Source organism: Brassica oleracea, chromosome C4, assembly GCF_000695525.1.
Source record: "Brassica oleracea var. oleracea cultivar TO1000 chromosome C4, BOL, whole genome shotgun sequence".
Lineage (NCBI taxonomy): Eukaryota > Viridiplantae > Streptophyta > Magnoliopsida > Brassicales > Brassicaceae > Brassica > Brassica oleracea.
In genome coordinates, this window is record NC_027751.1 from 65364 (window position 1) to 77076 (window position 11713).

At 43.1% G+C, this 11713-nt stretch overlaps 3 protein-coding genes across 4 annotated transcripts; all 3 read left to right on the forward strand.

Annotated features, from left to right (window-relative positions):
* The first annotated feature begins 35 nt into the window (after positions 1–35).
* On the forward strand, positions 36–6689 carry LOC106341698 (mediator of RNA polymerase II transcription subunit 33B). Of its 2 annotated transcripts, XM_013780399.1 has the most exons (13): positions 36–406; positions 626–736; positions 889–1215; positions 1354–1673; positions 1781–1872; positions 2129–2483; positions 2765–2975; positions 3196–3310; positions 3446–3575; positions 3974–4005; positions 4116–4776; positions 4982–5188; positions 5412–6689. In XM_013780399.1, exons 1-13 carry the CDS (start codon positions 123–125, stop codon positions 6515–6517), a joined length of 3951 nt encoding a protein of 1316 aa, XP_013635853.1. In that variant the 5' UTR covers positions 36–122; the 3' UTR covers positions 6518–6689. The 2 variants fall into 2 exon arrangements, with proteins under 2 accessions (XP_013635853.1, XP_013635854.1); XM_013780400.1 differs by lacking the exon at positions 3974–4005 and having other exon boundaries at positions 3446–3607.
* Positions 6690–6743: 54 nt separating this feature from the next.
* Positions 6744–8690, forward strand: LOC106341700 (protein PALE CRESS, chloroplastic). The gene is made up of 8 exons (XM_013780402.1): positions 6744–6989; positions 7053–7079; positions 7205–7251; positions 7335–7529; positions 7620–7706; positions 7800–7850; positions 8038–8217; positions 8306–8690. Exons 1-8 carry the CDS (start codon positions 6902–6904, stop codon positions 8540–8542), a joined length of 912 nt encoding a protein of 303 aa, XP_013635856.1. The 5' UTR covers positions 6744–6901; the 3' UTR covers positions 8543–8690.
* Positions 8691–9463: 773 nt separating this feature from the next.
* On the forward strand, positions 9464–10650 carry LOC106337781 (protein PALE CRESS, chloroplastic-like). The gene is made up of 5 exons (XM_013776901.1): positions 9464–9613; positions 9704–9790; positions 9884–9934; positions 10122–10301; positions 10390–10650. Exons 1-5 carry the CDS (start codon positions 9464–9466, stop codon positions 10633–10635), a joined length of 714 nt encoding a protein of 237 aa, XP_013632355.1. The 3' UTR covers positions 10636–10650.
* The last annotated feature ends 1063 nt before the right edge of the window (positions 10651–11713 follow it).

The following is an 11713-nucleotide window of genomic DNA, read 5'->3' on the forward strand; positions in this document are numbered from 1 at the left end:
AAAGTCCATGTGGCTCTTATGTATAAGAAAAATATATTCGTTTAGAAGAAAAAACCCAATCGTGGAATAAAATTAAGCGACGACGACGAGGGTGAGAAGGAAGACTAACCAAAATAATCACTATGGCCGTGGCTCCGCTGGATTCCCAAGAGAGTCTGTGGGAGTCGGTAACGTCGCTGATTAGGTCGGCCCAGGAGAAGAACGTGGATCCGCTTCAGTGGGCTCTTGAGCTTCGCTTGACCCTCTCCGCTGCTGGAATCTCCCTTCCGTCACCGGACCTCGCTCACCTCCTCGTCTCCCACATCTTCTGGGAAAACCACACTCCTCTTTCCTGGAAGCTTCTTGAAAAGGCTATAACCGTCACTATCGTCCCTCCTCTACTTGTCCTCGCCCTTCTCTCCCACAGGTAAACGATCATGATTTTCGATTTAAATTTCTCCCAGGATTCCCTCTGTAATAGTTCTGGATGAAATCAGTTAATTCCTTTGCTTGGAATCATTATGCTACTACTTGTGTGTTATTATATCCCCCCCCCTCAAACGTCTGTTGTATCTCTCTACTTCTTTCGCTTGAAACAGTCTCATGACCGTCTTTGTTAATTCTTTTTTGGTATGGATATATTTAGGGTAATCCCAAACAGAAAGCATCATCCCGCTGCCTATAGGCTCTATTTGGAACTCCTAAAGAGACATGCATTCTCCCTCATGCCTCTAATTAGAGGTTCAGGATATCACAGGTTCCTTCCTTTTCCTCAATTTATATCGGTTTTGCTTAAATGTTGCACTCATACAGCCTTTTCCCTTCTTTCTTTTTTTTTTGTCTGAGCAATCATAATTACTTTTCTTAGACCTCTCAATGCTTACTCCTTTCAAATTTTGAAATGAACAGGACAATGAATTCCATCGATGATATCCTCCATCTTTCTGAAATCTTTGGTTTACCAAATCATGAACCCGGAAGTATTCTCCTTGCTTTTGTCTTCTCCATTGTCTGGCAACTAGTTGATGCTTCCCTAGACGATGAAGGGCTTTTAGAACTAACTTCTAATAAGAGCTCTAATTGGCCCCACGACATGGAAATTGATGGGCTGCTTAAGAGAAATGACAACCATGGTCTACTAGAGAAAGCCAACACTGAAATGGCTATCACCCTAATCCAATTTCTTTTGCAGAATGAAGTAACTTCGAGGATTCTTCACCTGGCTAGTCAAAACATGTACGACCTTTAACTGCACCCCCTTATTTTTTTCTCTTGTCCTGGACTCTGCTCGCTTGGTGAAAAATAATTGAAATGTAACAACTTCTTCACATCTTTCTCAATCAAGCCCTCTAACCTTTCTTTCTCTCTCTTCAGGCCAACCCATTGGGAAGATTTCAGTCAGCGTTTCAGAGTGCTGACAACCAAATCATTGCTAGTGAGGAACTCGAAACATATCAATCCAGAAGCCCTTACATACTTGGCGTCTCATACAAGTAAATTCCTGGAAAGGGAGAGCAAGACAATCCCCCGAGGAGAATTCCATGCGCTTCTTTCCTCTGGTTCTATCTTAGCATTGACTAGTCAGCATCATGGGACTAGCGGTTCTGCACTCTGGCTGCCCATTGATCTTTTCTTCGAAGACATAATGGATGGAACACAAGCTGCAGCGGCCAGCGCTGTCGAAAATCTAACTGGTGCTAGTACATTTATCTCTATTTGTCCTTCTTGCATTTCTCCTCTCGTAAATATCTACATACCTATTATTATGTGCTTTTATTTGAACATAAGAAAATATCTGCAGGTCTTGTAAAAGCACTGCAGGCAGTTAATAGTACAACATGGCATGATGCCTTTCTTGCTCTATGGCTAGCAGCCTTACGCCTTGTGCAAAGGGTAAGGATCTATTCTGAGCAACTACTAAGAATTTTAAGCTCCTAGCCTCCTAGAATAGGTTGTTCTTGTCTTAGGGCTTCTAGGAGAATCAATGTCTGCGCTACTTCATGGATCTGAAATAAGTAGTAACATATGTGAAGCACCAAATTACGTTTCACAATAAAACTTATACAAGATTCATAATTAGAAGGTCATATAGTGACAATGTTGCGCCTTATGCAGTATCTTTAATTGACCAATATGTTGTAATTTGAAGGAAAGAGATCCAATCGAGGGTCCTGTGCCCCGCACCGACACTTTTCTTTGTGTATTGCTATCCGTCACTCCACTTGCTGTTGCCAACATCATTGAAGAAGAAGAAAGTCAGTGGATTGATCAAAGTGCATCTAGCCCAAGCAACCAGTGGAAAGAGAAAAAAGGAAAATGCCGACAGGGATTAGTCAATAGCTTACAACAACTTGGTGATTATGAAAGCTTGCTGACACCACCCATTTCGGTACAGTCGGTTGCTAATCAAGCTGCTGCTAAAGCAGTTATGTCCATTTCCGGCATTACAAATGGTAGTGGATCTTACGAAAATACAAGCATGAACGAATCTGCAAGTGGCTGCTGTAAGTAAATTTGCCATCTACTCTCTCAATGTTATTTTGCGCCAGCATTCTGGTTTTGAACTCTCACCAAGAGTGCGGTTTTCCTTATTAACTCGGAAGTTGTTTTTTTTTCTCTGTGTGTTTATCTGCTCTGGTTTTATGTGGTGTTTTGACGGTTTCAAGTTATTCATTTGGGTTGTTTATTAGTAGTCTCTCTGTCCCATTATTGTTGGCTTGTTATTCTTTATCATTTTGAACTTTTAGCTTTCTTGTTGAATGTGATTGGTTTGTAATTGGCACAGCTGGTAACATGCGCCATCTGGTAGTGGAAGCTTGTATCTCCAGAAATCTGTTGGACACATCTGCATATCTCTGGCCGGGGTTCGTAAATGGGGGAACCAATCAAGTGCCTCAAGGTATCGCCGGAAATGTTTCTTGTTGGTCTCTAGTGATGAAGGGTTCTTCTCTAACACCATCATTGACAAATTCACTAATCACAACTCCAGCTTCTAGGTATGTTAAAATCTATGATCGATCTTTGTTTATGTTTCTCTTTAGGTAATTGGTTAAAGGGGGTATTAGTCGGAGAAACATATTTTATAGCAGTGCATGTTTTCTTACCTAGATTATCGTCTGCTTCCAAGACTCCATAAGCGGAGCTCGCCTTTTTAGTTAACTTTCTCAGTTGTAACTTGTAAGGCAACTGAAATTAATCACATTAATATGATGGAAGCTTAGCAGAGATCGAAAAGATTTACGAGGTTGCAACTACTGGTTCAGAAGATGAGAAGATAGCTGCGGCTTCTATTCTCTGTGGGGCATCTCTATTTCGGGGTTGGAGCATACAGGTATGTTTGGCATTTCAATTCTGTATCTGTGATCTGCATTTTCTAGATAGTTCTCTGTATTGCAAATTGGACTGAGATCTTCTTTCTGGAGCCTCCTCATCTTTTATGTTTGACCCTTTCTCTGATTAATTTCAGGAGCATGTTATCATCTTCATCGTAACTTTACTCTCGCCTCAGGCGCCAGCTAATATTTCTGGGAGTTATAGCCATCTTATCAACTGTGCCCCATTTCTTAACGTTCTTCTTGTAGGGATATCACCCGTAGATTGTGTTCAGATTTTCTCATTGCACGGTGTGGTAGGTTTGTTGACTTTAACCTATTTTCATGTTCTTTAACTTATGTTACCTGACAATAAATAAGAAGGTGCTTCTTTCGATCAAATTGTATTTATGGTGTTGTTTGTCAGGTCCCTGTTATGAGATACTTTGAGAAATAGAAATGTTATTGATCTGAGAAACGTTCTACAAGACTTGAGAGAATTATATCCTGGGATCTCTCCTTCCCTTTACAACTTTGATCAAACCTCTTTGATTCCTCTCACGTAACAACTCTCTCTCTATAAATAAAAGACGGAAAGCAAAAGCACACATCACGTGGGCCGTTAGCCGTTAGCCACTGTGCCCCATTTCTTAACGTTCTTCTTGTAGGGATATCACCCGTAGATTGTGTTCAGATTTTCTCATTGCACGGTGTGGTAGGTTTGTTGACTTTAACCTATTTTCATGTTATTTAACTTATGTTACCTGACAATAAATAAGAAGGTGCTTCTTTCGATCAAATTGTATTTATGGTGTTGTTTGCCAGGTCCCCTTGCTAGCTGGTGCTTTGATGCCAATCTGTGAAGCATTTGGCTCTGGCATTCCGAACATCACGTGGATTCTCCCAACTGGCGAAGTAATCTCCTCTCATGCTGTTTTCTCCACTGCATTTATACTTCTTCTAAGGTTATGGAGATTTGACCACCCACCACTAGATTATGTCTTGGGAGATGTTCCGCCGGTGGGCCCTCAATCAAGCCCTGAATATCTTTTGCTAGTGAGAAACTGCCGTTTAGAATGTTTTGGAAAGTCCCCAAAGGACCGCATGGCACGTCGAAGATTTTCAAAAGTCGTAGATATCTCTGTGGATCCCATCTTCATGGATTCATTCCCCAGACTGAAACAGTGGTATCGGCAGCATCAGGAATGCATGGCTTCGATTCTATCTGAACTAAAGACCGGAAGCCCAGTGCATCACATTGTTGATTCCCTACTTAGCATGATGTTCAAGAAGACAAATAAAGGTGGTAGTCAGTCACTAACTCCATCTTCAGGAAGCAGTAGTTTATCTACTTCTGGGGTGGACGACTCTTCCGATCAACTCAAGATACCTGCATGGGATATCTTGGAAGCGGCCCCGTTTGTGCTTGATGCTGCTCTTACTGCCTGTGCTCATGGATCACTCTCTCCCCGGGAATTAGCAACAGGTTTCTCCATCCTCCTGAACCTATAGAAATTGACACCTTAATAAAACCAATTTTGACAAGGGGATCACCTAAATCTGACGGTCACCAGCATTATATTACATGCTATCTTAGAGCCAACTCTATTGATGCACAATAAACTATGTTCCAAAAAGCAGCTAATACTAGGTGGGGCATGATCTAAATCTGTCCCTTTGACTTCTTTCAGGTCTTAAAACCCTTGCCGATTTTCTGCCAGCAACACTAGGAACCATGGTTAGCTATTTTTCTTCGGAAGTAACACGAGGTCTGTGGAAGCCAGTTTCCATGAACGGAACTGATTGGCCTAGTCCTGCAGCAAATTTAGCAAGCGTTGAGCAACAGATAGAGTTGATCTTAGCAGCTACTGGCGTTGACGTCCCAAGGCTTCCAGCAGGTAATGCTTTTTCTTCTCGCTCACGACAATATATATTCGCCGGTTCTGTGATTTTCGCATATATACGGTCACGGCAATCCCTGACAACATGTTCCCGGGGGGTCTTTGCGTAGCCTTATACCTATAAACAATTTTCATATCTATAAAATTACACGGTAGAACAAGTGAAAACAATGATTACGCTGCTTAAACTCTAATTGTTGAAACACCTCCGTCTTTGCAGATGGAATCTCTGCGGCTACACTTCCCTTGCCTCTCGCTGCACTTGTCAGCCTCACTATAACCTATAAGCTCGAAAAAGCAACAGAGCGCTTCCTTGTGCTTGTCGGACCGGCCTTGGACGCCCTTGCTGCCGCTTGCCCCTGGCCCTGCATGCCGATTGTGACATCGCTGTGGACCCAGAAAGTGAAGCGCTGGAGCGACTTTCTTATCTTCTCAGCGTCCAGAACTGTGTTCCACCACAACAGCGATGCTGTTATACAGCTCCTCAGAAGCTGCTTCACTTGCACTCTTAGTCTAACGCCGACCTCCCAACTCTGCAGCTATGGGGGAGTGGGCGCACTCCTTGGCCATGGATTTGGGTCTCTTTACTCTGGTGGAATCTCAACAGCTGCACCAGGAATCTTGTACATAAAAGTGCACCGATCAATCAGAGACGTCATGTTCCTGACAGAAGAAATTCTCTCCCTTCTGATGTTCTCTGTGAAGAGCATCGCCACCACGGAGAAACTGAAGAAAACGAAAGATGGTCTGAGGTATGGGGTTGGACAGGTTTCACTCTCTCAGGCGATGACGCGTGTTAAACTGGCAGCTTCACTGGGAGCCTCGTTGGTGTGGATCTCCGGTGGCCTGAATCTGGTTCAGGCTCTGATCAAGGAGACATTACCATCTTGGTTCATCTCAGTTCACGGAGAAGAAGACGAGTTGGGAGGTATGGTACCGATGCTAAGAGGCTATGCGTTGGCCTACTTTGCAATCCTGAGCAGTGCATTCGCTTGGGGAGTGGACTCGTCATCTCCTGCCTCAAAACGTCGGCCAAGGGTTCTGTGGCTGCATTTGGAGTTCGTGGTGAGTGCTTTGGAAGGGAAGATATCGCTAGGTTGCGACTGGGCCACATGGCAAGCTTACGTAACTGGCTTTGTGAGCCTGATGGTGCAATGCACGCCGGCTTGGGTGCTAGAGGTGGATGTGGAAGTGATAAAGAGGCTAAGCAAAAGTCTGAGGCAATGGAATGAGCAAGACTTGGCTCTCGCTCTACTATGTGCCGGCGGCCTTGGGACTATGGGTACAGCTACCGAACTCATTGTCGAGACTTGCCATCAACTTTAGCTTTACGTCTCTCTCTCAACTCATGGGTTTATATCGAAACTGTGATCATCACTTGTATTTTTCAAATTAGCGTATGTTATATAACATTTTGAGTAACATCGTTCGCACAATCCACTACTAGGCGGGGGCTTAAATTGTGAAGTAGGAAACTATAAATGTGGTAGATTGATTATATTACTCTCACTACGGCCTAAGGTGGTTTAATTTGAGAAATTGAAACTAGTAAGGGAAGTAAAATGTGACAGATTACATTAACGGGGGTATTATTTGAGAAATTTAAAACTAAGGGGAGTGAATGTGATAGATAATAGACTCCGACTCGGGTCGGGTTAAAGTTTAACATTTAGAAGAGGATTACGGAGGCGGAGTCGAAGCTCGAGGACCATGGCGTCGACGTCGTTGGTACTAACGATAGCACCTCCTCTGTTCAGTTCCGCCTTGAAGAAGAAGACGATGACTACAGAGCCCTCAGGTCTGTCCTTCCTGCTTCAAATCAGTTCGCTCTCTTACTAAATTCTACGGTATGATGTATCAGTAAAATTCAGAAGAAGATGCTCGGGGACTACAGAGCCCTCAGGTATGTGCCCTTCTTCCTGCTTCAAATGAGTTTTCATTCTCTACTAAATTCTTCTGACTCGGTTATCAGTAAAATTCACAAGAAGAAGAGATGCTCGGGGAAAAAAGAAGAAGAAGAAGTGCTTCTAGAAGGAATGCCACCGGAGTATTATGATGATGTATGTATGTTGTTGTAATTCAATCTGAATTTCTCCGTATTTCTTTTTGAATTTATCGGTATGAGTTTTTTTCATGATGACAGGAATGGCAAGCTCGGCAGAGGGAGAAGACGAAAGAATTGCGGCGGATGCAGCGGGAGGAAGAAGAAGAGGAAGAGAGAAAGATTGAAGAGTACCGTGAAATCGGTTTGAGGTTGAAGGAATTTCCTGAGGAAGACTTGAGGAAAGCTAGAAAGCTCGTCTCCAGCTTCATCACTGCTGCTGAGGAAGTCGAAGAGGTTAAATACTCTAAAAAACTAACAGAAACATCAAGTAGTTAGCAGTTAGATTTCATCTCTGATTGGATTATTAGGATAATTTTGTTACAGAGAATTGAAGAAGCTGCTGAGAAAGGAGAACTGGACGAGCTTGTTCTCATGATCATATGGAACCGCCTTGACCTCGCTCGCCGTGATGTAAGAAGATACATATATTCCCTGTCACCTGCGTTTCAATTTTTGTTTTTGCCTAATCAGACATGTGTGGTCTTGTATTGTGTCCTCCTTCAGGACGAGAAGGACGCTATAAGAAGTCTTGATCTCTTGTATAGAAGAGTCGAGGTATGTTTTTCTGTTTTTCTATACAAAATCTTGCTTTAGTTGCTGCTGATGCTACACATCATTTAACTTTCGAAGCTGTCCTGCTCTTCGTGATCCTTGTTGTGTCATTAAACTTTTAACTTAGAATTAGGTCTCCCTCCAGGTAATTGGGTTGAAAGTGAATCCTTATATATTTGGCTCATTTCAGACAGAGATCTTAAAACGGCAAGCAAGTCCTGCGATGAAGCTGCTGAATGATCTTCTAAACATGCATGATGGCTTTGGAGACGATGCTTGGCTGAAAGACTGCAGAAAACGAATGGCTGAGACATTCCCACGGGAAGACCCCTTCAGCATTCTAATGCCACCCGGTTTCGACATTGATATGGTGCCTCCCTTTTGTCCTTTTTTCTTTTCCTTGTTGTCTTGCTTACCTTAGCGCCAAAAAAAATGAATCAAATACACTGTGTTTGCAGCATCAAGGACCGTTACGGTCGCTCGTTGAGACAGACAACACCCTTCTGAGAGTAGACTTTGTAAGAGAAGTTGATGCATTGCTGCATGAAGTGAGATTAATAGAGGAAGACGAGGAGGAAGCTGGTAAGAAAGGAGACCCTGAAGCGATAGCACGTAAGTTGAAGCAGCAAGAGAAGAAGCGAACCATCCGTCAAGTTGAAGCCCTTCTTGATTTGGCCCTCAACTTGAAGTGGTAGGTTAGGTACCAAGAGTTGTTTGTAAAGAAAATACGATACTAATAGGATTGCGGGAGCATCATGCTTTTTCTTAAGGAATATTGGTCAGATCAAAATTTTACCCGCATTATTCTGCATGATGAGGGCTTGGAAGAATTTTCTGTGGACATAGTTAAGCTCCACCACAACACTTTTTTCCTCCGTTTGGCCTCCCACGATGCACTCCTAGCTACGTAAAATGATCTTTTTTTTTGGTCAACTGAAATTCTATATCATACACGAGGAGGGAATACATTGTGAAATACATAACCAAAGAAAGAAGTAATGCGAGCAGCCCTCCTCCCAGACCCTTTGGCTTTATACAGCACCCCTTCCAGGGTAGAAGAGGAAGTGGCTCTGGAGAGACTTTGCAATGAACAGCCGCAGATGGTGGAACAAGATAATCCGGGAGACACAAGTGAGAGACCTACAAGAATAAGATCACTCATAGTAAGTTCTAATGCGACAGAGGAAGACCTGATAGAAGAACCTGTCAATTTATGTCAAAATCAGGAAGAAGAGGAACCATCACGTGATACCTTAATTAAAATAAGAAGAAGATCCGCCAGAGCTGCAAGACGAAGTCCCCTGCGCTATAGCCCAAATATTCTCAGAGGAGCCAGTTCAAAGAAGCGAAAGCTATCGCAAATTCTGAACTCACCTAGTATGGAGGCGGGTCCCTCAGAGAGAAATGCACCCATCATAGCTAAGCAAAGATCAGCTCAAGCATATACCAACTCAAATGGGGCAGCCTCCTCTCACACGAACCCACCTGTCTAGCTTATTCCAGCAATCAAGAAGAGGAACCCGGATTTTCGGGCCTCTCCACGCCCGGGTCCTTAGTAGTACTGAGCTGGAACTGTTGCGGTTTGGGGAATCCCACAACAGTCCAGCGCTTGAAGGATGCAGCGGGAGGAAGAAGAAGAGGAAGAGAGAAAGATTGAAGAGTACCGTGAAATCGGTTTGAGGTTGAAGGAATTTCCTGAGGAAGACTTGAGGAAAGCTAGAAAGCTCGTCTCCAGCTTCATCACTGCTGCTGAGGAAGTCGAAGAGGTTAAATACTCTAAAAAACTAACAGAAACATCAAGTAGTTAGCAGTTAGATTTCATCTCTGATTGGATTATTAGGATAATTTTGTTACAGAGAATTGAAGAAGCTGCTGAGAAAGGAGAACTGGACGAGCTTGTTCTCATGATCATATGGAACCGCCTTGACCTCGCTCGCCGTGATGTAAGAAGATACATATATTCCTTGTCACCTGCGTTTCAATTTTTGTTTTTGCCTAATCAGACATGTGTGGTCTTGTATTGTGTCCTCCTTCAGGACGAGAAGGACGCTATAAGAAGTCTTGATCTCTTGTATAGAAGAGTCGAGGTATGTTTTTCTGTTTTTCTATACAAAATCTTGCTTTAGTTGCTGCTGATGCTACACATCATTTAACTTTCGAAGCTGTCCTGCTCTTCGTGATCCTTGTTGTGTCATTAAACTTTTAACTTAGAATTAGGTCTCCCTCCAGGTAATTGGGTTGAAAGTGAATCCTTATATATTTGGCTCATTTCAGACAGAGATCTTAAAACGGCAAGCAAGTCCTGCGATGAAGCTGCTGAATGATCTTCTAAACATGCATGATGGCTTTGGAGACGATGCTTGGCTGAAAGACTGCAGAAAACGAATGGCTGAGACATTCCCACGGGAAGACCCCTTCAGCATTCTAATGCCACCCGGTTTCGACATTGATATGGTGCCTCCCTTTTGTCCTTTTTTCTTTTCCTTGTTGTCTTGCTTACCTTAGCGCCAAAAAAAATGAATCAAATACACTGTGTTTGCAGCATCAAGTACCGTTACGGTCACTCGTTGAGACAGACAACACCCTTCTGAGAGTAGACTTTGTAAGAGAAGTTGATGCATTGCTGCATGAAGTGAGATTAATAGAGGAAGACGAGGAGGAAGCTGGTAAGAAAGGAGACCCTGAAGCGATAGCACGTAAGTTGAAGCAGCAAGAGAAGAAGCGAACCATCCGTCAAGTTGAAGCCCTTCTTGATTTTGTTGGGTCCCTCCTAGATGGAGAGAACTAAGTGGGCATGAGACATAATAATTCTCATGACCCTTTTCACTGTATACTCATAATAATAGAGTTTAGAGAGAGAGACAAAAGAGAGAAAGAAGAGAGAAGGAAGAGAAAACTCGTCAGGCTATTTCAAGACTGGTTTTAGAGGATCAAACGGAACTTGACCGGGCTGATATTTTGTGGGAAGCTTCTTCAGTCAGTGTGTTAAAGGTTCACCGAAGGGATTTGGATTTCAACGGTTGGATCATCTGTTGTCTGGGTTTTAGTGAAGCTGGTCGTCACAGTTCTTCAGCGGGACAGTTTTGGGTGTTTGGTAAATCCGACGGTGAGATCTTCTCTTCTTGAGCTGAAATTTGGCAGAGGTGTTGTTGACTTGTGTATCTTGGATTTGTACGGTGAGATTAGTCTCTGGTTTCCGGAATCCTTGTGAGCTGAGGTCGTTTGGATGCTGTCGGTTTTGAAGCTTTGTGTTGCTTTCTTGTTGTTGTTGTTTGTGTTGGAGATAGCTCTTTGAAGCTAGTGTCTCTGTTCTGTTCAGGCTGTTGAACAGGGAGGACGTGGTTGTACTCACAAACATTTATATAGTGGATTGTTGAGTGGACTATGGTCCCGTGGTTTTTCCTTCTCACATCGAGGAGGTTTTCCACGTAAAAAGTGATTGTCTCATTTATGTTTCTGCTTATACTATATTCTGCCATCGTCGAAGTATTTTCGTCACAGGTTCACACAAGGTCAGGGGAACACGACCTTTAGTATTTTCGCTGTGCCGTGTGACTTTCCCCATCAGAGTGGTATCAGAGCTTCTGGTTTTAGAGCTTTGGTTTTGATAACTTTGGGTTATTATTTGCTTGTGTGAAAGATGGAAAATATGAACATGATGATAAGCTTGAATGGTGCTAACTATCATCTATGGAAGGGCAAGATGGAGGATTTGCTCTTTGTTAAAGAATTCCATGTTCCAGTCTTCGAGGAGCAGAAACCTGAGAAGAAGACACATGAAGAGTGGAAGCTGCAGCATCGCCAAATGTGTGGGTTGATAAGGCTGTGGGTAGATGATAATGTGTTGCATCATATTGAGACTGAGA

Excerpts from the sequence above, each read along its gene's own strand:
- LOC106341700 (XM_013780402.1), top strand. The coding sequence starts at position 6,902 with ATGGCGTCGACGTCGTTGGTACTAACGATAGCACCTCCTCTGTTCAGT. Across the intron at positions 7,080-7,204 it reads CAGAAGAAGATGCTCGGGGA|AAGAAGAAGTGCTTCTAGAA; the intron begins CTACAGAGCCCT and ends GGAAAAAAGAAG. Across the intron at positions 7,252-7,334 it reads CACCGGAGTATTATGATGAT|GAATGGCAAGCTCGGCAGAG; the intron begins GTATGTATGTTG and ends TCATGATGACAG.
- LOC106337781 (XM_013776901.1), top strand. The coding sequence starts at position 9,464 with ATGCAGCGGGAGGAAGAAGAAGAGGAAGAGAGAAAGATTGAAGAGTAC. Across the intron at positions 9,791-9,883 it reads TTGACCTCGCTCGCCGTGAT|GACGAGAAGGACGCTATAAG; the intron begins GTAAGAAGATAC and ends GTCCTCCTTCAG. Across the intron at positions 9,935-10,121 it reads TCTTGTATAGAAGAGTCGAG|ACAGAGATCTTAAAACGGCA; the intron begins GTATGTTTTTCT and ends GGCTCATTTCAG.
- LOC106341698 (XM_013780400.1), top strand. The coding sequence starts at position 123 with ATGGCCGTGGCTCCGCTGGATTCCCAAGAGAGTCTGTGGGAGTCGGTA. Across the intron at positions 1,216-1,353 it reads CACCTGGCTAGTCAAAACAT|GCCAACCCATTGGGAAGATT; the intron begins GTACGACCTTTA and ends CTCTCTCTTCAG. Across the intron at positions 2,484-2,764 it reads CGAATCTGCAAGTGGCTGCT|CTGGTAACATGCGCCATCTG; the intron begins GTAAGTAAATTT and ends TAATTGGCACAG.